Source organism: Oryctolagus cuniculus, chromosome 17 (genome assembly GCF_051225735.1).
Source record: "Oryctolagus cuniculus isolate XC-2025 breed Fujian yellow rabbit chromosome 17, ASM5122573v1, whole genome shotgun sequence".
Lineage (NCBI taxonomy): Eukaryota > Metazoa > Chordata > Mammalia > Lagomorpha > Leporidae > Oryctolagus > Oryctolagus cuniculus.
In genome coordinates this window covers 6,536,079-6,560,715 of record NC_142883.1, presented here as the reverse complement: position 1 = coordinate 6,560,715, position 24,637 = coordinate 6,536,079, and the positions used below count along the sequence as shown (strand labels likewise).

Below are 24,637 nucleotides of genomic sequence, written 5' to 3'. Positions count from 1 at the left end.
GTGCCTCACTCAAACTGTGCTCTGGAAATCGGCTCCAGCGGGGCCTCGAGGCCACCAAGGACAGGGACACCCAGGGGCCAAGAGCGTTCAGCCTGGGGGTCTTTCTGATACCCAGCTCCTGCCCAGGGACACCCCACCCTGCCCCAACACACACACACACACACACACACACACACACACACACACCAGCAGCCGCTCTGCTGTGGCCTGGACCCAAAGTCAGCGCAGAACTGCTAGAAGTGCAGTTTGCTCAAGCCTCAGTTGCGGTTCTGGGGTGAACGGGGCCCCCAGGGGTCAGTGAAGACCACAGGAAGCCGGATCAAGGGAGGGGGTGTTGTCCACAGCGCCCCAGGGCAGGAGGAAGAGAGGGACAGGGCCCAGGCCGCGATGAGGGACTTCTGCTGGCATCCATCCTCCCTGAATCACCTGGCTGCATCCTCCCGACTGTGCCATGGGCAGCACATTACAGATGAGGCAAACACAGCTCCGGAAGCAGGCGGCTCACCTGGGCCACAGGTCCCACGCGAGGGGGCAGGGAGGCCAGCCACCGGGGCCCAGGGCAGCCAGGCCCTGCCACCCGTGTCATCCCACACGGGCCTCCTGGGCTCTGGCTGCGTGGCAGCCACTCCTTTGATGGAATGTGATTGAATTGTCACTGATTCGCATTTAATTAAAAACAGATTCCCAATTCGGTTATTAGAAGACTTCCGAGTGCGCGTGCGTGGGCAGCTTGGGCACACCACGTTACCTTTCCAGCTGTAACTTTCAGGAAATCTGAAAACGGATCACGTATTTCAGACGGAAATTTAGCCTCCAAATGGAGACGTCCCACAAGTGCACAATGCATGCGGATTTCAAAGACTTCCTAAGTGAAAACGCGATATAAAATATCCCATCAATACTTTTTTTATCCTGGTGGTATTTTAAAAGGACGTGATTTGGGGTATACTGGGTTACGCAGAATTTAGTCGTAAAATTAACTTTGCCTCTTTGTGTTCACTTTGTAACAAATGAAGCCACTGGGAGTCTGAAAATGACTTAAGTGGTTCCCATTAGATTTAAGGGACACTGCAGCCCAGGTGTGGCGTGTCGGAGCTGTGACATCTCCAAGGAGTCACCAGGGCCACCCTGGGCGGGCGGTCACTGGCCTTGCTCTCTCTTTCTGTTTCCAGGCAGCACGGGCTCCCTGCTGGACTGCCCTGAGCAGAGGAGATGAGGGTGGGGTGGAGGCTGGGGCCAGGCAGGGGGAGGTGAGGGAGGGAGCCAGGGTGGTGCTGGGCGAGGCGGTGAGGCAGAGGCAGGCTGGGGATTTGTGTCAGCGACGGGGACAGGTTCCGAAGTGCGATCACTCGTGGGAGGAGAAACTAGCTCACGATCAGCAGGTTCTGCTCTCAATCCAGCACGAATCCCAGCGGAGGGGCGACAGGGCGAGCGTGGGCAGACAGGAGGGGGGCCAGCTGGAGGGCTGGGGGGTCAGAGCCTCCTCTGCAGAGGAGGGGGTGTTGGAGGAGGGGCACGGAGTACAGGCGCCCTGACCTCGGCTCTCAGGGTAAACTGAGGCACCCAGGGAGACGCCCGGCTCTGACTCGGATCACGAAGCACCCCTGTATCTTTGATCCTGCCTCTCCCTAAATGCCCAGACCCCACGAGACTCCATCATCCCACCACTGGGAAGGGCGGGAAAAGCAGCTCCTGCAGATGCCCCAACTCCTCTTCCTGCAGGAACAGCAATCCCAGGCCATGGGGCTGAGGTCAGAGGTCACAGCGTGACCCTGGTGGGTCAGCATCCGGGATGGAACTCTCTCGGCAAACTGGGATGGGGCGGGGGTCCTGCTGGAGCTAAGCGGAGCCAGGGCCAGGGGCAGCAGGGGTTGGGTGTCCCAGGCCGTCTGGGCACTGGCAGATGAGGCTGGGCTCAGCGGAAGGAGGCGGGAAGGCTGCCCACACCCTTGCTGCCAGCAGGCGCGTACAGGTGGGGCTGTGGATGATCGATGAGGCTGGCTCTGGGAGCGGGAGTGGTGCAGATGTGCAGGGACGCGAACATCTGGCTCCCCCAGCTCGCGGGGGCGCCTCAGCTGCTGCGCGAAGCCCTGGTCTCAGCCCATGCTCTGGGTGACGCCCGCCCTGGGCTGCCACCCCAGCCACCTCACCCACGTTCTCTCCTCTCCTGGCAACAGAACCCGGGGGGGGGTGCATCCGGCTGGGGAGGACAACCCAGCAGCTGTGTCACTGCTAAGCTGGCTGGCTCCAGGCTGGCTGGGCAGCGTCGGTGGCAAAGGGCACCCAGGAGTCACCCCGCCACGTGCTTGTTGCTGGCTCTGCATTGTGTTGGGGGTGGGGCCACTGACTCCCGGGGAGCCGGGGCATCTGAGATGGACAGGGGCCATCCATCTCTAGGTGACAGCCTGCGCCCAGTCTGAATCCCCGACAGTGGGGGCCGCCAGGAAGCAGCACCTTTTAGATGCCCACTGACCAGAGGGGAAAGCAAGCCCCTTATGCCCTGGTGTGGCCACAGCCCACATGCGCATGCGCTGTCCCCCTCCACGCCGCCCCCTCCCTGGCCCCACCAGCCCTGGTCACAGCCACACTAGGTGTCTCCTCTCCTGATACAGGATTTGACTTGTTGCAGGAACAGATGGCAGGCACTCCCACCCCCAGCCCTGCCTCCTCCTCCTCTTCCTGCTCCCTTCCACTTCCCCAAGGCCCCCCCACCCCGCCCCCAGCACCGTTCCGGGATTTAATGACCCACTGGGTGACAGTCCCAGGCCCTGCCGCTTACTCACTCCCCACAGCGAGCATGATGGGCTGACTGGTCTTGTTATCCCCGTTCTTGTCGTTAACAGCCTGCACATAGTAGCGGCCGGCGTCGGGAGCCACGGTTGACAGGATGACAAGGGTGTTCTCCAGCGTGATGGCTCTGGGGGGAGGAAAAGGATTCTGCTGATGGGGCCCCCAGGCGCTCCGGGCCCAGGGGAGTAGGAGCAGGCGCCCTCACCCCACCCTGGCCAGAAAGAGGAGAGGCTGTCCTGCCCGCCCCCTCCCCAGTCCACAACCCCAACCCTTGAGGGCCTGAGCCCCCGCTGCACTGGGTTTGCCGGGATCTCAGCCCCTGCCACCATTGGCCAGGAGACCCAGATATGAGAAGGACATGGTCAGGCTGCCCCCAGGAAGCTTGCCCAGCCCCCACCCTAGGTCACATCCCTGAGGGCCACCACCACCTTATCCCAAGGGCCCAGAGCTGTGGGAGGTCATGGGGCAGATTGGGGAAGGATGCCCCAAGGACGAGGGAGGTAATGGATTCAGAAACCAGCCGGCTCTTCCAGAACCCTACTTGGAAGTTAGCTCAGGCCAACTCCAGGGTCAGGGTTGCCTATGACTGGCACCCCCAGGCAGGGGGTCCCATCTGCCTCTAGTCCCCCAGACTGGGTATAGGGTCCCCCTCCACGAAGCCGGGCTGGGTGGGAGGGAAAAGGGGGCTGGCTGAGTCACAGGGGGTGCCCCTCCCCCAGCAGGTCCCATATCCTGCAGCCCCTGAGCTGCAAGCGGGGCTCACCCAAGCAGGAAGCGGGGGTCCCCCTTAAACGTGGGTGCGACAGGGCCAGGAGCACTGCCCATGCCGGCTCCCGCGGCCCCTCCCTTCACCCACTCTCCCGATGACAAACAAAACTATTAGTTTGTCAAGTCTATCTCTGGATTGTAATGCAATGTGCCCGAGACAGCTGTTAAACATCCTTAATGTTAGTTTAACAAGGACAAATCCAGTTGAATTCTTTTCAAATTTTCCCATTAGGTGAATGTTACAGAGTTTCAACAGGCGCTCCAATAAACATCTCGCTGGCTCTCACCACTCCTGGCTGGGACCCGCTCACCCTGCAGAGGCTCCTCTCTCTCTCTCTCTCTCTCTCTCTCTCTCTCTCTCTCTCTCTCTCTCTCTCTCGCCCAGCCTGGCTGGGATGCCAGGTTTTGTGCTTCACTCTGCCACCCGCAGGCAAGCAGGAAGGCAGGTCCTTCCGCCTCCCTACTTCTGGGTACCCTAATGATTCTCCCTTTCTATTTCCCAGTGAAGTCTTTTACCCTCCAGCTAATGAGGCGACTGGAGGTGGGACCAGAGGCGGGCTGAAATGTTTCAGGGTGACAACTTGGGGCAGGAGTGGTGACTGTTTCCCCACTGAGGAGTCTCCCGCAGACACTCCCGCCCTTGGCCTGTGGGGGTGGCCGGGGCTGGGGGAAGGGGGCCTGGGCTGGGGTCTGCCCCTGTTTGCACGGCTCTGGCTGGGGCATGGGGTAAACCGTGGAAGGCAGCAGGCAGCCAGCTCCTTGCTGTGCAAGGGGTGGGGGCAGGTGTTTCTGAAGATTTTTTTCTAGCGCTGAGGCTGAGGGATTCCAGCAGCCCTCCCTGGCAGAATGTCCAGCTTTGGGAGGGACAGGATCCCAAGGGCAGCAAGCACGGGGCCACACAGGTGCCAGCTCGCCCAACCGCCCCTGGGGCCACAGTGACCGTGGGGCCGGGGCCACGTGTCTAGGCCACCACAGGGCAGAGGCTCCAGCTCCAGCCTCGGCTCTCCACTCTCTCCTCAGGGTGTTTTGTTAGGATCCATCCTTCTAGGTCGCTGGTTCCCAGCCAGGGGTGACTTTGCCCTCTGAGGGACACGTGACGACGTCTAAACAACTCTGGGTTGTCACAGTTGCTAAAAACTTGTGATAGAGGCCAGGGGTGCAGTCAAGTCAGCACCTGCCAGCCCCCACGAGGAAGTGCGATGGGGCCCCAGCCGGTGACAGCGGATGGTGCCAGTGGCCCACCTCCATCCGGGTGCCTCCTCCATCCCGGTGCCTCCATCCCTGCCCGGAGTGGGGCCATGCTTTTTGATTGCCCTGCATCCCTGCACAGGGCGGGGGGAGGGGGAGGAAGGATATGCTCAGGGTCCAGGCGTGGACCCTAAGACCCCCTGCGGGATCCTCCCTCCCCCTCACGCCTGTGTGGGTGGCAGCATAGCTCCCATCTGCCAGGACCCTGGGGTGACAGTGGAGGGGAGCCTTCCTCCCCACCTGGTCTGGCAGTGGGCTTTGATGGGCTAGCAGCCAGCTGCCCCGGTGTGGCACTGCAAGATCTGAGTGCTGTTAGCACAGCCAGAGGGAGGCACCTGGACTGAGACCCCCAGGGCCTGATGGAGGTGCAGCGGAGGCAGAGAGGTCACCTGACTTGTCCTCCCACGGGCCCCGGCAGGCAGGGGGTGTGGTGATGACTGCCCCCTGATGGAGAATCAGACACTTCTGCACCCCACTTGCAAAGTGCACGCGGCTTTGCTGGTACCCGGGAGGGCTCCCAGCTGGCGGCACCCCCTGCACCTCCTTGTAGGACGGACCCTTGGGTGGCGTCTCCCAGCCTTTACCACTCCTCTGTCCCTGCCCCACCTGCCTCACACGGTTCCTAGGCAGCCCCCCACCCCCACCCCCCGTTTCTCAGCTCTGCAGGTCTCAATGGATAATTCAATTACAAAATTACAAATAATATAAATCATCCGAGGATGAGCCCAACGGCCCCAGCACGCATCTCTGTTAAGAATCTCCCTTTCAACAAGGAGCACGGGCCTGGGGGAGGTGGCGCTAATCCTGCTCTGTCCCGGCCCCTGCAGATAGCGGCGTCCTGGCTGATAAAGCTCATCAGATACACGTCTCTGGCAGGTACACACCCGGGAATCCGTGTCCAGGGGCCCTCGCCGCTCCGACATGAATATTAATCCACTAATTGCAGAGCTAAATCCACCCCAGAGCTCCATCGTGTGTCTGGGAGCAGCGTGGTAGGGGCGTGTGTGTGCGTGTGTGTGTGTGTGTGTGTGTGTATACGAGACCTGGGATGGGTACACGTGTGTGCTGGCCAGCACTGTTCTGTCCTGGCGAAGACACTGCTGGCGATGAAAATGAGGGTGAGGGCAGAGGATAGGGGTGACCAAGGAGGTGGGAAGGTGTCAGGAAAGTGGTGTTGGGGGCCAGGGTTTCAGCTGCCCCAGCAAATGTTATAAAGAGATGCCAACCCGCCCCTCCTGCGCCCTGACAGACATTGCTAATCGATCATGATGCTTTTTCCCTTGGGTCTGGATGAGGTCTCAGCTTCCTTCTCAACACAGCGTTCCAGGCAGCCTATGGCTGGCAGCGACACACCCAGGGCACCCGCGATCCCCTCGGAGGGAGGAGCCAGGATGGGCTAGGACCTGTCCCAGCCTCTGAGTGGCAGAGCGGTCCCCCTCCAGGACAAAATCTCACTGTGCACACGAAGGGGCACGCTCTGGCTCTCATGCTGAGTCCACCCGCTGGCCGGAGGTGGCACTGGCACCCTCACCCGGCTCTGTGCTCCCTCTGCCAGGCGACGCTGCAGGTCGAGGCACAGGGCCTGTTTCCCAGCCCCTTTTTCTGCTTTGGCCCGTGGGATGCTAGCAGAGGCCTGGCAGTGTTATCTTTCTCCTTCTTCTCGTGTAGCTTCCAGGATGGTGAGCTTGGGCCAGGTGGCAGGCGGATGGGGCACGCAGAGCCCAGCCGGGTCGCCCAATCACCCAGTGCGAGGCTGTTGCCATCAGTCAGTAGCCAGCCCACCCCAGACAAGAGAGACAGCCCAGCCCACCCCAGACAAGAGAGACAGCCCAGCCCAGCCTAAACCACCACCCTGTAAGTTCAGGAGAAAGATAAAAAAACTGCTTATTGCTGTAGGCCGCTGGGATGTTGTGTTAGGGAGCGTTATTGCAGAACGGCGGTTCCCAACCCGGCTGCATGCCAGAACCCCCCGGGAGCTTCCTAGAATCCTACGCCTGCATCACACCTGTCAGTGCGATCGGGACCTCCCGGGTCAGCGCATTTCAAGACTCCCAGCAACTGTGGGCAGGTGGCCAGGTGGAGAATCTGTCAGGACAGTGACCCACAGGTGCGGGCGGTCACGAGGTCACACCTCTGCAAGACAAGAACTCAGGACCCTGCGCCCCGAGTCCGTGGGGCCGGACCTGGCCTCGCTGCTTCCCTGCTATCGTCTGTGAGAAGGGGACAAGCCCAGCCACCTCGCAGGGTTACTGTGAGCGCTGTGCACTGGACAGCTGTCTTCTGAACACACGTCTGGGGACAGGGGAAGAGAATGACACAGAACGCTGCGGGGGAGGGATGTGCCCAGTGAGCCTGGCGCTTCCCGAGAACATAGCAGCCACCCCACAACTGCTGGCTACTGCCATTCACGTGATGTCACCCTGTTGCTATGACAGCTACTGTCGTTCGCGTGATGTCACCCTGTTGTTATGACGACAGCTTTTGCCATTAGCGTGATGTCATTCTGTTGCTATGACGACAGCTACTGCCATGAGTGTGATGTCACCCTGTTGCTATGACAGCTACAGCCATTAGCACGATGTCATCCTGTTGCTATGACAACAGCTACTGCCACGAGTATGATGTCACCCTGTTGCTATGACAGCTACTGTCATTCGCGTGATGTCACCCTGCTGCTATGACAGCTATTGCAATTAGTGTGATGTCACCCTGTTGCTATGACGACAGCTGTTGCCATGGGTGTGATGTCACCCTGTTGCTGTCATGACATTTTTCTCGCTGCGCTGAGTGTTCCCCAGAGACAAGATCTGTCCATCTGTTCCTCACTCCCCACAGAGACCAGGACAGGCCCCACCTGGTGTGCACAGCAGGCAGCCTGAGCAGACTGGGAGAAGGGCGGCCTCCTGGAGCAGGGGCGAGCTGGCATTGCAAATGACAGCCGAGAGGGGACTGGAGGCACAGGAGATGTGGGGTGCTGGCCAGGCCCCACTGCGACACCAGTGGGCACACAGAAGGGTCCTTGCACAAGCTCTAAGGGCCACATCTTTCTCACGCTATGGGCCTGCCCTGGCCACACCTCCCCACAGCCAAAGCACACACAACCCTCCCACCCCAACTGCTGCCCGGCCACACTCTGCCCCGGCCCCTGAGTCCTGGGCCTGTTGTCATGGTGACAGGGTCTCTGTATATGCGTGTTTGAAGTGCCCCAGGAGGCAGAATTAGTCTCCAGCTGAGAGCAGGGACCCAGCTGCCTTTCCAGGGTCCCAAGTCCTCCCAGGCACTCTGCAAGGAGGCCCCTTGTAAGCCCAGCTTCTGCGCCACCCTGGGATGACCCCAGGCTGGCTGTGTCCCCACGAGCTGGCCGAGGTTTCCTCCGACAGGGCCACACCCACCTCCCCACCTCCCTCCAGGTCCCCATGGTGCAGGCACTCACATTCGGCTGCTGGGCGGGATCTTGCGGCCGTCCCGGAACCACGTGACCTGTGGCCGGGGGAAGCTGGCGATGCGTGGGGCGCGGATGACGGCGGCTTCTCCGTGGGAGACACTCTGGTGCTTCTCGCCCTCCTCGAAGTTCCCCATGTCTGCAGGGGTGACAGGGCGAGTGGGGGTCAGAGGCCAAGGTCAGCCCCAGGGACTGCCTGGCTCCCGGGTGGGGCGTGGTGGCAGCCGGAGGAGGAGGAGGGGCAGACGGGGGGGGGTGACCAGGGGGAGGGGTCACCACCTTAGCCCTCACCTGCTCTCTGACCTGGCACTAGGCTGTGTATGGCTTCAGGCTTTGCATTTATGTCCCTTCATCCTGGACCAATGGACTCCTGCATCAGCCACACATTGGGCCACACATTTTATAACCAAAAGAGCCGCTTGCATGCGAATTCACTCGTCCAAGGTCACAGAGCCAGGAAGGGTCAGAGCCACGATGTGAACTCAGACCTCGCACTCTGGAGCCGCGCAGAGTTGTTCCCCCTTTGCTGTGTGCTGCCTTCAGGGGTCAGGGGCGAGTCCTAGGGCCACCGCTCAGTGCCCTGGTGGGGAGACAAGGGTGGGCACACCGGAGGGAGGGAGGTCGAGGGTGGACACAGAGTGGCTTTCCCTCCTGGTGTGTGTGGCTGCAGGTGCGTGAGCATAAAGCCCACCTTGCTCTCAGAAAAGCATGCCTGTGCCTCGGCAGGTGGCTCTGATGTTCCACCCGTCAGGAGGGAAGCCCAGAGCAGGGCTGTGCACAGGAAATGCTGTTGGTTGCCCGACTGTGTGCTGGGCTGGTGCAGGGGGCAGCGGCTTGGAGAAGGGGCTTGGGAAGGGGGACTTTTGCTTCCTCCACAAATGACAACTGCACCAAAACGAATGTACTTGCCGGCAGTGTGGGCATCCCCCATCACCCAGGCAGGGTCTCAGGCCCCTCCTCCCAAGACCTGTTGGGTCAGAGCTGGCATTCTGGGGGCTGGGGTTGTGGTGCAGTAGGCTAAGCCTCTCCCTGCAGTGCCGGCATCCCCTATGGGCACCGGTTTGAGTCCCAGCTGCTCCACTTCCGATCCAGCTCTCTGCCATGGCCTGCGAAAGCAGTGGAGGATGGCCCAAGTCCTTGAGCCCCTGTACCCATGTGGGAGACCCAGAAGAAGCTCCTGGCTCCTGGATTTGGATTGGCTCAACTCTGGCCGTTGTGGCCATTTGGGGAGCGAACCAGTAGATGGAGGACCTCTCTCTGTCTCTCCCTCTCTCTGTAGCTTTACCTCTCAAATAAATAAATCTTAAAAAAAAACAAAAACAAAAACAAAAAAAATGGACCGACATTCTAGCGAGACACTCAGCAAAGTGAGCATGTCCAAACTCAGCCGCGAGAAGAGCCCTTGGTCCAACCCTGGCTGTGTGTCCGAGTCCCCTGCGGACTTGACAACGCCTCGAAGCATGTGACTTTGCTGGTGTGGGTGTGGGGAAGGGGCACACCGTGCTCAGACCACCCATCCTCAGCCCATCGCCCTGGGCTCGCCAGACCACAATGCCTGTGGGCAGTGAGGTTCCAGGGGCGAGAATGTGCCTGCTGCCCAGTGGTCCTGCCCTGACCTCGGGGCCGCATCCTAAGCCACCTGGACTCCTATAGCGGTGACTCTCATTTCTCAACTCTAACACCCTTGTGTCTGCTTCCTCTGCTGCCAGCAGGAGGCCCCCAGAGGCCTGTGACACCCCCAAGGGGAGAATGCCTCGGGTCGGGGGCACCCAGACGTCAGCCTGTAGAGCTGCCTAGTGAGTTCCAGTGGGAGCCAAGGTTGCACGGCCGACTCGAGACAGGCTGGGTTCCAGGTGTCCCCTACCCACCCGGGCACACAAAGGCCCTGCCTCCACACACCTGTGCCTGTTGAGTTCTTGATGTGTTTTTACAAGAAAGATTTATTTTTTATTTGAAAGTCAGAGTTACACAGAGAGAGATCTTCCATATGCTGTTTCACTTCCCCAGATGGTTGCAACAGCCAGCTGTGGGCCAGACCAAAGCCAGGAGCCAGGAGCTTCTTCCTGGTTTCCCACACGGGTGCAGGGGTCCAGACACTTGGGCCGTCTTCTGCTGCTTTCCCAGGCCACAGCAGAGAGCTGGATCAGAAGCGGAGGAGCCGGGACTCACACAGGCACCCATATTGGAATGCTGGCACTGCAGGCGGTGGCTTTACCCGCTATGCCACAGCACCTGCCCCCACGCCCGCCTCTGGAATCTGGGGAAGTTGTGACTACTGCACTGATAGAATATTCTGGAAACGATGCCATGACAAGGCTGGGTCATCAGAAGGAGGCAGCTTCCCCTGACACTCGCCCTTGGAATCCCATATTGGGAGGAAGCCCCTCCAGCCCAAGGAGACGAGGGAACAGCCCACGAGGAGGGGACCTGAGCCCCCAGGCTGGTTTCAGCCCCCAGCCTTGAGACCTCCGCCCTTGCGGAGCACAGACAAGCCATGCCCACACAGCCTGTGCACATGGGAGGACCAGACGCTGGGAGCACGGGCAGTGACTCCCGAACACCACTGGGCTCTGCGGTTACTGTCACGCAGCCACAGAAACTGGAAGAGGATCGGAAAGTGCCGCAGATTCTACCCAATATTTGCAGTATTAAAATACTGGAACGAACCCATGCATTTTTCACCATTTAGTTTAAACATCATCTTCTTAGCAAAGATTACCCCAGACCATCCAAACAGAATTAAAAAAGCAAAGATTTGTGGAAGGTTTACTCTCTGCCGGCTTCTCTCCACCTAGACGTCCCACGTATTATCTCACTTAATCCTCCCAAACACACGGCAAGCTCCACTTTAATAAATACACATTTTTCATTGTTTATTAATTTCTATTACTTGGCTCTGTCTATAAAAATTACATCAATAAATCACCTTGATTTCGGTTCCTACAATAATTTTTATCTATTTAAAAAACTTTTTTCCCCCACAGAACTCGGAAGATATATTTGAACAATTTAAAGCAATTTCATGGCAACAGTGTTGATTTCTCCCCTCTCTGGTTTTATTAGTTCCATTTTGTGGGGAGGAATTTGAGGCTCATGAAGACAGAGCAGCTAAGCTGAGGCTAAACGGTCCGGGCTGAGCCCTCCCTCACCCCTTTCCCTATCGGGACTTGAATTAAAATCCTGCATACGGCCGCTTCATCTCCTGGCAGGCAGCAGGCTCTGAGAGGCAGTTCTGTTCAGTTCCATCCCTAGCAGCTCCTCGCACGACACCTGCACACAGTAGGTGCCCTGCACACAGTAGGTCCTCTCTAAGTCCACCCAATGCCACCATGTGCACAGTTTCTTATTGAGACCCCGGTATGAGTCGGGCAGAGCAAACAGACCAGCAGGTAAGCACTCAGGGACATCCCGCGCAGCTGTGCGGGACGGGGGACAGACTGGGAGGTGGGGGGAGGCTGCCTAGAAGCTGAGACACTAACAAGGCCACCACAGCAGGGAGACTTCGACTGAGTTCCTGGCTCCTGGCTCCTGGCTCCTGGCTCTGGCTTGGCTCAGCCCTGGAGACTGAGGACATTTGAGGGAGTGAATCAGCAGGTCGAAGGTTCTCTCTCTTTGCCTTTCAAGAAAGTGACAATGAGTAAAGCAGGCGTGTGCACATACGTGCGTGGCATCAGGCCAGCGGGAAGGATGTGTGGGAAGGGCAGGGGTGAGACAGAAGGGGTGGACAGCGGGAATGAAAGACGTTCTTTAGGGCGGTAGCGTGGGGTCGTGGGTTTGTTCGGTGGGATGCGCTGATGGAAGGATACGTGGCTGTGTGTACGTGTACGTGGTGTCTGCTTATGTCTACGGAGGGGAGGGTGGCTGTGTGTCTGTCTGCATGGTGGGATGGATGGTTTTATAGCTGCATGGTTGCATGGTGGGATCAGTGCCTGGCTGGCTGTCCGTACGCATGGTGGGATGTCGGGAAGGAAGGCACAAATGGCCTCGATCCAAATTCTACGCTTGACTGTTCCCCTATGCTCCACCCCCTTCTCAGCATGGCCCCCAGGCCCCCAGTGCCCACCCGTTCTCTCCATTCTGCTTTGCCACAGGTATGCCTGGGAGAAGCCCGCTGCTGGAGCAGGCACCACGTGTGTGCCCACTGCTCCCACACCTGCCCCGAGAGGCTGCTAAGAGGGAGCCCGTGCAGCCAGATGACACGGGGAGAGGGGAGGCGAGGAAGGTCCTCGGTAACAGAGGCTGGGGCCCCTGGGGAAACTCGCTTCCATGCAGCAGGTGCAGGTAAAGCCCCTGCCTGCAGTGCTGACATCCCAGATGGACGCCAGTTCAGGTCCCGGCTGCTCCACTTCTGATCTGGCTCTCTGCTGTGGCCTGGGAAAGCAGTAGAAGATGGCTCAAGTCCTTGGGCCCCTGCACCCATGTGGGAGACCCGGAACAAGCTCCTGGCTCCTGGCTCCAGATCGGCCCAGATCTGGCTGTTGCAGCCATTTGTGGAGTGAACCAGTGGATGGGAGAGAACTCTCTCTCTCTCTCTCTCTCTCTCTCTCTCTGCCTCTCTGTAACTCTGCCTTTCAAATAAACAAATAAAGTCTTAAAAAAAAAGCGGGATTGCTGGGCTGGGGGGCCATGCGCGTTAATTCTGCTAACACCATCAACCCAGTGCCCACATCTGGACCACGCTCCCTGCAGCACATCTGGTTACACTCTGGTTCTGGCCAGTCTGGGGGGCACGGGATGGTAAGTCATTGTGGTTTACGTGTTTGCTTATAATGAAAACAATGCCTTTCCCTCCGGCGAGAATCTATCATGCCACTGCTTGGTCCACCCGTGACTCCTATCTCATTGGGAGCAACACCCAACGTGGCCACCCCAACAAGGCCCCGTCTCCCCTCATCCGCACTCTGCTCCCTCCACCCAAGTCTGCCTCAGGGCCTTTGCACTCGTTGTTCCCAGCCTGGAGGGGTTTTCTGTCTGTTTGGTTCACCCTTTGCTTCCCTGGGAGACTCCACTCATTGTCACCTCCCCGGAGCAGCCACCATCCGCCACCGTATCACACAAGACCCCCGTCCCCTCCCTCTACCCCTTTCTCTGGCTTTATTTTTCCTTACAACATGCGGCTTTTCTTTGAGGGTCTCACCATAGGCAATGCAAGTGGAGTTCAAAAACTTCACAGAAGGGCCGGCGCCGCGGCTCACTAGGCTAATCCTCCACCTAGCAGCGCCGGCACACCAGATTCTAGTCCCGGTCGGGGCGCCGGATTCTGTCCCAGTTGCCCCTCTTCCAGGCCAGCCCTCTGCTGTGGCCAGGGAGTGCAGTGGAGGATGGCCCAGGTGCTTGGGCCCTGCACCCCATGGGAGACCAGGAAAAGCACCTGGCTCCTGGCTCCTGCCATTGGCCGCAGCGCGCCGGCCGCGGTGGCCATTGGAGGGTGAACCAACGGCAAAGGAAGACCTTTCTCTCTGTCTCTCTCTCTCACTGTCCACTCTGCCTGTCAAAAAAAAAAAAAAAAAAACCTTCACAGAAAATGGAATGCAAAGAAAAGCTGATGCTGACACAAACACTCTGAAAGTGAGCATAAAGGGTCTTCCCAGAGTTCGCGGGAACACGTCTGGCAAACACTTGGCACACGTTTCAAATCTGGTGCCCCAACAAAAACTCATCTTTTTTTGGAAATATCCTTGTAGTTACTTTCTGACTTAGGTGGAGGGCAGGGATGAGTGTCTTGGCTTTGGCCCCCGCTGCGTCCTTGCTGTCCACGGAGCAGGGACTCCATGGCAACAGCAGGTGCTTCGGGAAGGCTTTAAATTCGGCGTTCAGGAAAGAGCCGTGTTCCAGAAAGAGACCAAGCTGTGGCCCTGAACAGCCTGCACCCCACAGTCACACCTCAGAGAGCGAGCTAAGGCAGCCGGGGCCGTCGGTGGGACCCCTGCCCCGCGAGACTCAGCCGTATCTTCTCGGTGTGGCTGCGATGATGTCTGGTGGCAAGGGCTGCAGGCCAGGATCCAGGATGGGCAGGGCCCCTCCGCCCTGTGGCGGCTCGTGGGTGTGTGGGCGCTGGTGTCAGCCGTGGCTGAGGGCTGGGGGCCGCGGCTGGGGGCCCACAGGACCTGGGCGGAAGCTGCTGGCTTGAGGGACCCCGACTACTGGCTCTCCTGATCCTCCCAGCCTCTCATTCCGCTCAGCCAACGCCAAAAATTTACGGTGACTTTAAAAATACAGAGAGGAGACTCTGGGAGGGGACAGGAAGGGGGCCGGGGTGGGGGGAGATGTTTTATTGACTTCTCCTTAATTGCTGTAATTAAAAACAAGTAAAGAATCTTTTTTTAACGACTTTGTCGTTATCATTAGTTGGTAGCACAGCTGCCGTATTAATTTCTCATTAGAACCCAATTCACGATCCCTCTACGGGAGGGGGGTGGGAGCCAGAGGTGGGGCCTGCCTGGCCCAGCATCCCTGGCGAGGGGCTCAGACGGCTGCACCGGGCACAAAGGAACCAAGCAGGGCAGAGCTAGGGGCTTGGGGGGGCAACTGTGCCCCCATGCGTCCCCAGAACTGAGCACAGCTGTGTGAGTGTGAGAGAAGGGGCGGATGCACAGATGGATGGATGTACAGACAGACGGACGCGTGCACGGACAGACAGGACCAGGGTAAAGTGAGGTGACCCTCCTCCCACCCACCCCAATTTGATTTTTCTTTTCTGGCCCTCAAGCAGCAGCACGGGGCGGTTTTGGAATCTGGCAGCCGAGGTTCCGATCCCGGCTCTGGAATTCCCCATGGCGTGCCGTAGGCAAGTTACGTTAACCTGCCAAGGCTCAGTGCGCTCAGCTGTAACATGGGAGGGAGCACCAGAGACCACAGCGTGTGCCGCCCGGCACAGCCACATGGGTGAGGATGGTTTTGCCGGGCCTCAGCTTTCCCCACGCCCAGAAGCCGTGGGAGGGCAATGGACAGGGGATTCTTCAGCTTCCACGGATGATGGAAGAGGCCCGCCGGGGACGAGGCAAGTGACAGCCGTGCGCAGGGACTCTGCCATCGGTTTCCCGGCTTCACCCCGGGGCTGGGCCAGATGGGAGTTTCCGGGGCTTTCCCAGCCCAGAGGGCCGTGACCTTGGCTTCTGCTGAATGGTGTTGTGAGGCGAGGCGCTCCCGGGCCTGCCAAGCTGCCTGCAGTGTCAGCCGCCCCTCAGTGCTGCTACGGGCGGTCCCCCTCCCTGCTCCCCCTCCCGCCCCATCCAGAGGCTCCCTGGTGCTCTGCTCGGGGCCTGGAATGTCAGGAGCACAGGTTCCCAGCTGCGGGGGCTCAGCACGTGACATGGGCGGGGGGCGCGTGCAAGGACGTTATGGTGACAACCAAGCCCGGCAGGCATCTGGCCCCTGTTGATGGCGGAAGGGACAGGGCCTGGAGCCCCCCATGTGTGGCGGCCGAGGGGCAGGGGAAGGAGCTGCGCCCCGCTCTGTGTCTGGCAGGGCTGCCGTTTGCTGTGGCCGGCTCCTCCCCCTGGGCTGAGTGCACCCGTGGCTCCCAAGGTGCTCGGGGGCTCCTGTGTGGGCGCTGGGTGCTCTGATACACCTGAGCCTGATGGGACAGCAGGTCTCATTCAATATATTCCACAGATGCGGGACCTGAGCTGCGGGGGCTCAGAGACGCTCAGTCACTCCCCTGGGGTCACAGAGCCACCAAGGGCACCGCCCCCTCCATGAGGCCACGCTGCCTCCCCGGGTTGGGGACGGGCTCCCTCCCCAAGTCCTTGCACTGCACCCTTGACTCAGCAACAGATCAGGGCCTGAGCCTCGCTCGGGCATTTGGGCCAGGAGCCTGCACATCATGGCCACACAGGGTCCTCCTTGCCAGCCTCACTGTGGGGTCCAGGACCCTTGGAGCCGGCAGTGCGGGGAGAGACAGCGCAGGGTAACCCCTCCTGGAGGGGCCGCGCCGGGGCAGAAGTTAGGGTGTCAGGCAGCACGGGTGCCCCCAGCGGCTCCTCATCCTGCTCGCAGGCTGGGAGCCCTCACGGGCAGGCCCAGGTCAGCCCGAGGCGCAGGGAAACACCAGGCGCCCCTCGGTCCTTATCAAGTCCTGTGTCCACGACAGGTGCACCTCGCTGCGTGCCCTGTTAGAGGTCTGACACTACCACCCTCCAGCTCGGGGCAGGAGGGCACTGATGGGGCGAGGGCAGAGAGCAGGCCCAGGAGTGGCTCCCGTGCTGGGTTTGTGCGTAGTGAGCGCTTGTTTGCCTGCTGCAGCCCAGAAGGCGGCGCTGCGGCCGCCGTCCCTGACCTCCGGGCCTTTTCCATTTTCACGCAGTCCAGGGAGTCAACGTCATCTCACCTCGGAACTCTCAACGCCACAATGTTTTCTCCAGAGCCAGGTACCCCCTCCCCACCCCTCCCAGCCCAGGCGAAACTGTGTCCACAGCGTGGACTGATGGCGTTTCCAACAGTGTGTGTGTACTCACACGTGTGTGTGCACACACTCACACATACACGCTCGTTCTCTCCTGCACACAGGTGTACAAACGTGAACCAACCCAGGCAGGCACATCCATGCAGGTACATGTGTGCACACACGTGTGAGCACGTACTTGGACACGTGCGTATGCACACCCTTGCATACACACACACACACACATGCTTGTGACATGCACAGGTGCATACGGAATCCAGAATACTGATCCAGACACACACAGATACACACACACTTGTTCCCTCCCCCACACACATGAGCAGAAGCACTGACCCACGCACACCCCTGCGTGCACGCAGTCTCCCTGGCCCCTGGACTCTCACGCCGGCTAAGGGAAGCTCCCCGGGTGGCCTCCAGGCCCCCAGCTGCCCAAGGCCCCTCCGTGTAATTCTAGGCTTTTCGGCTGCATGTCGCCTTTAGTGCCTATGTACCGGAAGTCCCTCCCCGGCTCTGACCATGGCTGCTCTCATGATCATCACCAACATTCTAGGCCTTGATTGAGATTTTCTTTTAGCTTCCCCTCCCCCAGGCCTCTCCCTGGAGCAAGCCCGCCCCTGGGCTACGTCAGTGCCTGCCCCGTGGGCCCAGAAGAGAATGCGTCCTTTCTTGTCTTTCGTTCCCCAGGCTCACTAAGGGTGCCCAAGTTCCCAAGTCCCGCAGCACAGCCGGGCCCTCTCCCGGCAAGAAACCCCATGGGGAAGAGGCCCCCGTGGGCCTCGTTTCTGGCACACAGCACCTTCTCTGGGAGGGGTGTTGGGGGGAAGTGGTGAGGGCGGTTGCTGGCAGCCGCTGGGGTCCTTGTCCCTTCCTCCCCATCAGGGAGCCCCTGTGGGGACTGGTGCCATGGGCAGGGCTCCGTGAGCATCTCCCACTTTGCTCTCTGCCCACAGGGGCCTTCGCAGACCCCAACTCATCATCCCCCTCCCCGACTGTGGGTTACAGCACCCACTGAGGCTGCCTATGGAGCCCTGCGCACTGTTACTGCTTTAGGCTGAGTGAGCTGGAGGATGCAGAAACCAGGGCACAGGGACCCAGGAGTCCTGTGGCTGGGGAGGTCTCGGCTGCTGGGTTTAAGATCCCCTCCCCAAGTATGAGGCTGACCCCAGAGGAGACCCTCAAAGCAGGCAGCAAGACCCCCTTTAAAACACAAACCACACAGGGCCTGAGCTGTGGCATGTGCAAACCGCCGCCTGCAGTGCCGGCATCCCATATGGGCGCTGGTTCGACTCCCGGCTGCTCCACTTCCGATCCAGCTCTCTGCTATGGCCTGGGAAAGCAGTGGAGGATGGCCCAAGTCCTTGGGCCCCTGCACCCACGTGGGAGACCCGGAAGAAGCTCCTGGCTCCTGGCTTCGGATCAGGACAGCTCTGGCTGTTGTGGCCATCTGGGGAGGGAACCAGCAGATGGAAGACCTCTCTCTCTCTCCGCCTCTGTCTCTCTGTAACTCTGCCTTTCAAATCAATAAATGATTTTTATTTATTTATTTATTTATTTTTTGACAGGCAGAGTGGACAGTGAGAGAGGGAGAGAGACAGAGAGAAAGGTCTTCCTTTGCCGTTGGTTCACCCTCTAATGGCTGCTGCGGCCGGTGCACTGCGGCTGGCGCACCGCGCTGATCCGCAGGCAGGAGCCAGGTGCTTCTCCTGGTCTCCCATGGGGTGCAGGGCCCAAGCACCTGGGCCATCCTCCACTGCACTCCCTGGCCACAGCAGAGAGCTGGCCTGGAAGAGGGGCAACCGGGACAGAATCCGGCGCCCGGACCGGGACTAGAATCTGGTGTGCCGGCGCCGCAAGGTGGAGGATTAGCCTAGTGAGCCGCGGTGCCGACCATCAAATCAATAAATAAATCTTAAAACAAAACACAAAACCCCACAAACCACAGTGCAGTCAAGGGCACTGACGAAGTCACCCTCTCCTGGACTGAAGGGTCCTGGGGAGCTCTCGACACTCTGCCGTGTGTGCACAGTCACAGAGCCAGCAGACACGCCTGGCACTGGCCCGCTGTGACCTGGGGAGCTCCTGCCACTGCCGGGCCTTGGTTCTACCAAGTGTAAAATGCGGGGACTGAGCCAGACAAGCACGAAGTGCCACTGCCAGCACCCAGTGGTGTGGGAAGCCACGGCTGGATCTGGCTTTGTCCAGAATGTGGCCGGTGGGTGTGGCCCCTGCCGAGCCCGCCTGCCCCAGGCCCCGCCCTGGCCCCACCCTGCCCCAGTGGTACTTACAGGCCACCTGCACCTCGGTTTGCCGCTGCAGCAGGGCCCCCATCCGGTTCCTCACGATGCATCGGTAGAAGCCGGCGTGGGTGCGGTCCAGGCTGGTGATCATGTACCTAGGAGAGGGAGGGGATGCCAGTGAGCAGGGGTGCAGAGGTCAGACTGGGTTCAGAAGTCAGAGGTCATTAAGTGCCCCCCCTACAGGAATGAAAAGCACGAGGAAACTCTAGGCTCTTGTCCATCATCCCAGGGAGGTCCTTCCCGAAGGCAATGAGGTCTTTGCTTTGTGCCTGAGACCTTGACTCTGCTCGTGGCCAGGCCGCCTAGGGCTGTGTCAGCTCCGCTGGAGGCTGCTGTCCTCAGCCCGTGACCCACAGGTGACAGAGTGGGGCCTCCTGTGGCCAGGCACCGGCCTGTGCTGTAAATATAAACTGAAATGGTAGAGGGGACAGAGGCAGGGGAGTTCACACGTCTCCCACACTCTCTGCATCAGTCCTTTCTTAAAACTACAGACAGCTCTGCTGGGGCCCGGGCAGGGCAAGGCCGGAGGCGGCTGGGCCAGACAGGCTGGTGTGCAGTCGGTGAGGGCCCTCGGCTGGGGTGTCTGGCACCAGCAGGCCACTTGGGAGCCCTCTCCGGGGACACTTGTTACCACGGGGCACCGGAGACAGGTGGCTGGAGAACAGGTATACGCTGTGTGCACCTGGCTGAGAAGCAGCCATGGGGAGCTTCTGACAGTGAGACAGGGTGAGGGGCAGGGGCCAGGGGCTACATCTCCCAGGGGCCCCTCGGTGATCATCTTTCCCATCCTTGGAAATGGCCCTTCAGGGCCCTCAGAGGAACAAGGGGTTTGGGCCCAGGGCACTGCTCCCTCATCCTCGAGTGTCCTAGGATTTGCCCAACCTCATTACCAACAGCAGCTGGAAACGCCAACTCTGGCATGAAGCAGCCCACTCCCTGGGGATGCCAATTTTGTCTACAGGAGTCCTGGCCAGGGCCCATCATAACCATCACCACCACCACCACCACTGGCACCAGTGTCACCATCACCACCCTTACCTACATCATTATCACCAACTGCACCATCATTACCTCCACCATAAGCAGTCACCATCACCAATATCTTTTTTCAAAAGATTTATTTTCTTTATTTGAAAGACAGAGTTACAGAGAGAGGTAGAGACAGAAAGAGAGGTCTTGCATCCTCTGGTTCACTCCCCAGACAGCCGCAACGGCTGGAGCTGCGCCGATCCGAAGCCAGGAGTCAGCAGCCCCCTCAGGGTCTCCCACGTGGGTGCAGGGGCCCAAAGACTTGAGCCATCTTCCACTGCTTTCCCAGCAGAGAGCTGGATCGGAAGAGGAACAGCCGGGACTAGAACCGGTGCCCATATGGGATGCCAGCGCTTCAGGCCAGGGCATTAACCTGCTGTGCCACAGCGCAGGCCCCAATCATCAATACCTTCCCAACGATGACACAACTCCCCCAACAGGAGCGCCCTGTCGACATCAGACACTGGATCAAGTGCTTTGCATGCATTTTTTTTCATTTCACACAGCAGTTCCCAGACTATTGGATACCATGGACCAGTAGCACTTAAAAAAAATGGGATTGGCATGATTGTCAACTTTTTACTTTCTCAAGATCATTAAAACCAGCCAACCAAAAAAGCAAACAAACATTCAAGCAACACAAACGGAAATAAAAAAAAAGACTAATATTAAAAAGTGCCAGGGAAAGAAAAATAAATAGAAATAATCAATATTTTGTTTAAAAAGGACATTTCTGGGAAGACAATAAGAAACCTAATACCAGCATACAGGCAGTTTTAACCATTTTCTAAATTTAAATTTTATTCAAAGCCCACAACAACAGCCTGGCTTTTCTTATTTTATATGCACAGTCGCAAAGCATACGGTTAGCGTTTGAGAGCCTTTGACTTAAATCTCCACACTAACCCAACGGCAGGGGGGGTCTCTTGGAGGTGCAGAGCTGAGGTTCAGAGGTATCCTGGCATCAACCTGTAGTTCCCCCTTGGGAAGAGGCGGGCCTAGGACCCGAGGGCCCTTCTGACTGCCAGGCTGGTGGTGCGCCGGTTCAACAGTGGGACCGCATCTTCCGTCCTGGGCCTGCAGGTGCGTCACTCACAGCTGGGCACGTGTAGAGTTGGCTCTGGCCCTGCTAGATCAATCAGAACCTGCTGGCTGCCAGGTCCCCTGTCTCTGCCAACAACTGCAGTTCTTCTCTGCTCTCTGCTACCATGCACAGCGGGATGATGGAGAGACAGCAGGTGCACCAGCTCTGGAACTCCGCTCTGGTCTCTCCATCCTCAACGCCATCCCAGGCGCTCCTGCTTTCACTCCCCTGGGGCAAGGGGAGGCAACTCTGGGGAACTGTTTGCCCCTCTGAAGCTGTGGGGCGACCCTGAGAGGGGAGACGGCAGGCAGGACGGGCCGGGGAAGCTCTTTAGCTTTGAAAACAGTCAGATCTTGTGACTGAGCACCAGGGAGAGGCAATGAATAAAAATGGCTCAAAAAAAAAAAAAAAAAAAAAAAAAAAAAACCAAACAAACCACCCCCGAGAAGACGCACAACCTCTGTGTTCATGAAAGGGATTCACAGCGAAACGAGGCAACATCTGCACGTCAGAATGCTGAAGAGTTGCAGGTACGGTCCAAGCCAGCACTGGCCAGAGGGAGGGGAGGGAGGCGCGCCCTCAGCTCTGTTGGTGGTACTGCAAATTGGTGCAGCCCTTGGGGCAGGATCTATCAGAATCAGAATATGCAAGCTTCTGACCCAGGAGCTGCACCCCTGGGAGCTGGCCTTTTCCATCCACTTGCAACAATGTGGGGGGAGAAAAAATATGTTCCAGGATGTTCACTGTAGCGTCGCTTGTAATTGCCAAGGTCAACGAATCAGAATTGGAAGCAACTGAAACGTCCATCAGAATGGGACCGGATCAATAAACGATGCCGCAGCCACAGGCGGAATGCAGAACAGCTACCTGGGCTGAAAGAGACTTCTCCAGGATACACAGCAAGCTGAAGACTGGGTAAACCGGAGGGAGCGAGAGGCTACACAGTATCATAGCTGACTGCTCAGGACAAGGGTGTTAACACAGTGGCTGTTAAAGGATCTAGCCTACCAAATGCTTAATGTTTTGGAACATGCAAACCGACCCACCAAAAGTAATTTGCTTGTTGCAAAACCAGTGTTAAAGTATACTGTGATGACAAGATACTGCTTGGTATGATACAATCTGGGTAAACTGAAACAGTGTCTATACTTACATGTGTATGTACACAAACGTGCATACGCAAATGTATTCATATGCACACCGGTATGTGAATAACATTTTTAAAAAAGATTGATTAAATTGAAAGGCAGAGTTACAGAGAGAGAGAGGGAGAGACAGAGAGAGATTTCCTATCTGTTGGTTCACTCCCCAGATAGCCATGATTATCAAGGCTGAGTCAGCAAGAACACCATCTGGGTCCCCCATGTGGGTGGCAGGGGTCAAGTCCTTGGGTCATCCTCTGCCGCCTTCCCAGGCACATTAGCGGGGAGCTGGATCGGAAGCGGAGTAACTGGGACTTGAACTGGCGCCCATATGGGATGCCGGCGTCACAGGCTATGGCTCACCCTGCTGCACCCCCACGCAGGCTCCACACCTAGCAATTTTTGGGGTGGGTATTCCACAACACGCCGGCCCTCTGGGAGAGGAATCCGGGTTGGGGAGGGAGGGAAGCTCCTGCTTCTTAACTTTATGTCTTTCCACGCCATCGGAATTTTCTTTATCGTACGCATATATTGCTTTTATTTTAAAAAATAAAGTTTAAAAAATGCACTTCATGCACATAATTTAAGTACACATTATAAACAGTGCTCCAGGGACTCATTGGACCTGAATCTGTTTGCTGATGGCAGTGGTATGTGGTGAAATATAAACTTTAATAAAAGTCCATTTCTGCAGAAGGCTTGCGGTCCGTTTGCTCCAGCCAGGACCCCCCCCCCCCCACTGCCCCCGGGCCCCCAGGAAGGCTGCTGGGCTGTCCCCACCCCGCGGTGTAAGGCGCAGCTGTCTTGTTCCTGCCTCCTTCTCCCAGAGCTGCTACTCCCTGGCTTCCTGTCTGGGAGAACCTATTTCTGGCTTGCAAGCAATATTATTTAAAGCAACAGTTCTGCCCACTGCCTTTCCACCAGGAAACCCGCTCCACTCCACCCAAATGGCTGCTCTCGGCTCCCTGCGTCCCAGGCAGTGCAAGAGTGCTGGGGTCTGCGACTCCAGCCCGCTTTGGGCCTCCCTGATGTTGACAGTAACAGTTCTCATTATCTCTACCGTGTTCCCTCGGTCCCCGGCTCTGCCTGCCCCACCCGCCATGGCTGCCAGCCTAGCAGGGAGCCAGAGGAGCCCAGCCCTGCCCAGGTCTGTCCCAGGGACAGGGGGATGGATGACATGACCTCCGCAGGAGGCCTGCATGGCCGGCAGGGCCCATGTGTGACACATCCAAGGGTAAGTGTGATGTTGGAAAAGCTCCGGGACTTCCAAGCCGAGGAGATTTCGGCTTGCCTTCACTCGTGCTCTTTAGGGTGTGTCCTGGACAAGTTTTGGAACCTTGCAAGCCTCAGTTTTCCCATCTGTAAGATGGGAGTGATGATGGCCATCTTTATTTTTTTTCTTTTTCTTTTTTTGACAGGTAGAGTTATATATATATATATATATATATATATAGAGAGAGAGAGAGAGAGAGAGAGAGAAAGGTCTTCCTTCCATTGGTTCACCCCCCAAATGGCCACTGCGGCCGGCGCTGTGCCAATCTGAAGCCAGGAGCCAGGTGCTTCCTCCTGGTCTCCCATGCGGGTGCAGGGCCCAAGCACTTGGGCCATCCTCCACTGACTTCCCGGGCCACAGCAGAGCTGGCCTGGAAGAGGAGCAATCGGGACAGAATCCGGTGCCCCAACCAGGACTAGAACCCGGTGTGCCGGCGCCGCAGGCGGAGGATTAGCCTAGTGAGCTGCAGCACCGGCCAATGATGGCCATCTTTGACTACAAGCATTCAAAGAGATCCTGGGCATAGATGGCTGCCCCATGGCAGGTGGTGTGCAAGTGTTCATCCAATGCGGGAGTGGGAGTGGAAGGTATGGGGAGAGGGTGGGAGGCTCAGACAGCAAGGCAGAGAGGGCACGAGAGCCCTGGCCTGGAGCGGGGATCCGGCACAGGCTCCCCGTCAAGCGCAGGAGAGCACGGAGCCCCTGCCTTCACCTTGCAGCCTGGCAGCCCCCTTCCTTGCACAGCCGGCAGGTGGACTGGCCCGAGCCTGGATCTTCCCCAGGGACGGGCAGCAGGAAGTAGGGATGCAGCAGCCCCTGCCTGGCTGACCCAAAACCTCATGCCCCCTCCAGGAGGAGGCGTCACAGGGGTGTGGCCCGCAGGGGCTGGTGCGCACCTGGACTCAGCCCCATCAGGGTCCTTCTTAAAGGCTCACGTCACCCTAGGAAACGCAGTCGCCTGATTGAAAGCCTAAGAACTACAAGACACCCTGGTGCCCCAGCCACATCCCCGACCTCCGACACACACGGCAGAAACCTCTGGGGTTAGCTCTTTGGGCATCTTTCCGGAAGTTCTTTATGCAAATGCAAGCAAGTCCCCGGTTCTAAGCTCCCTCTGGTCTTATGAACAGGGGGCAGGACCTCCGTCCTCACGCCCTGCTC

General features: G+C 58.4%; 1 protein-coding gene across 3 annotated transcripts in view; it reads right to left on the bottom strand.

Moving 5' to 3' along the window:
* Nucleotides 1–24,637, bottom strand: part of SDK2 (sidekick cell adhesion molecule 2) — a 236,085-nt gene that overhangs the window by 78,769 nt on the left and 132,679 nt on the right. For all 3 annotated transcript variants that reach the window (XM_089317879.1, XM_051825916.3, XM_070060373.2), the window contains exons 3-5: nucleotides 18,938–19,044; nucleotides 8,240–8,387; nucleotides 2,784–2,917 (exon numbers count right to left, since the gene is read on the bottom strand). In XM_089317879.1, the coding sequence (XP_089174005.1) occupies nucleotides 2,784–2,917; nucleotides 8,240–8,387; nucleotides 18,938–19,044 (389 nt within the window). The remainder of the gene's footprint in view (nucleotides 1–2,783; nucleotides 2,918–8,239; nucleotides 8,388–18,937; nucleotides 19,045–24,637) is intronic.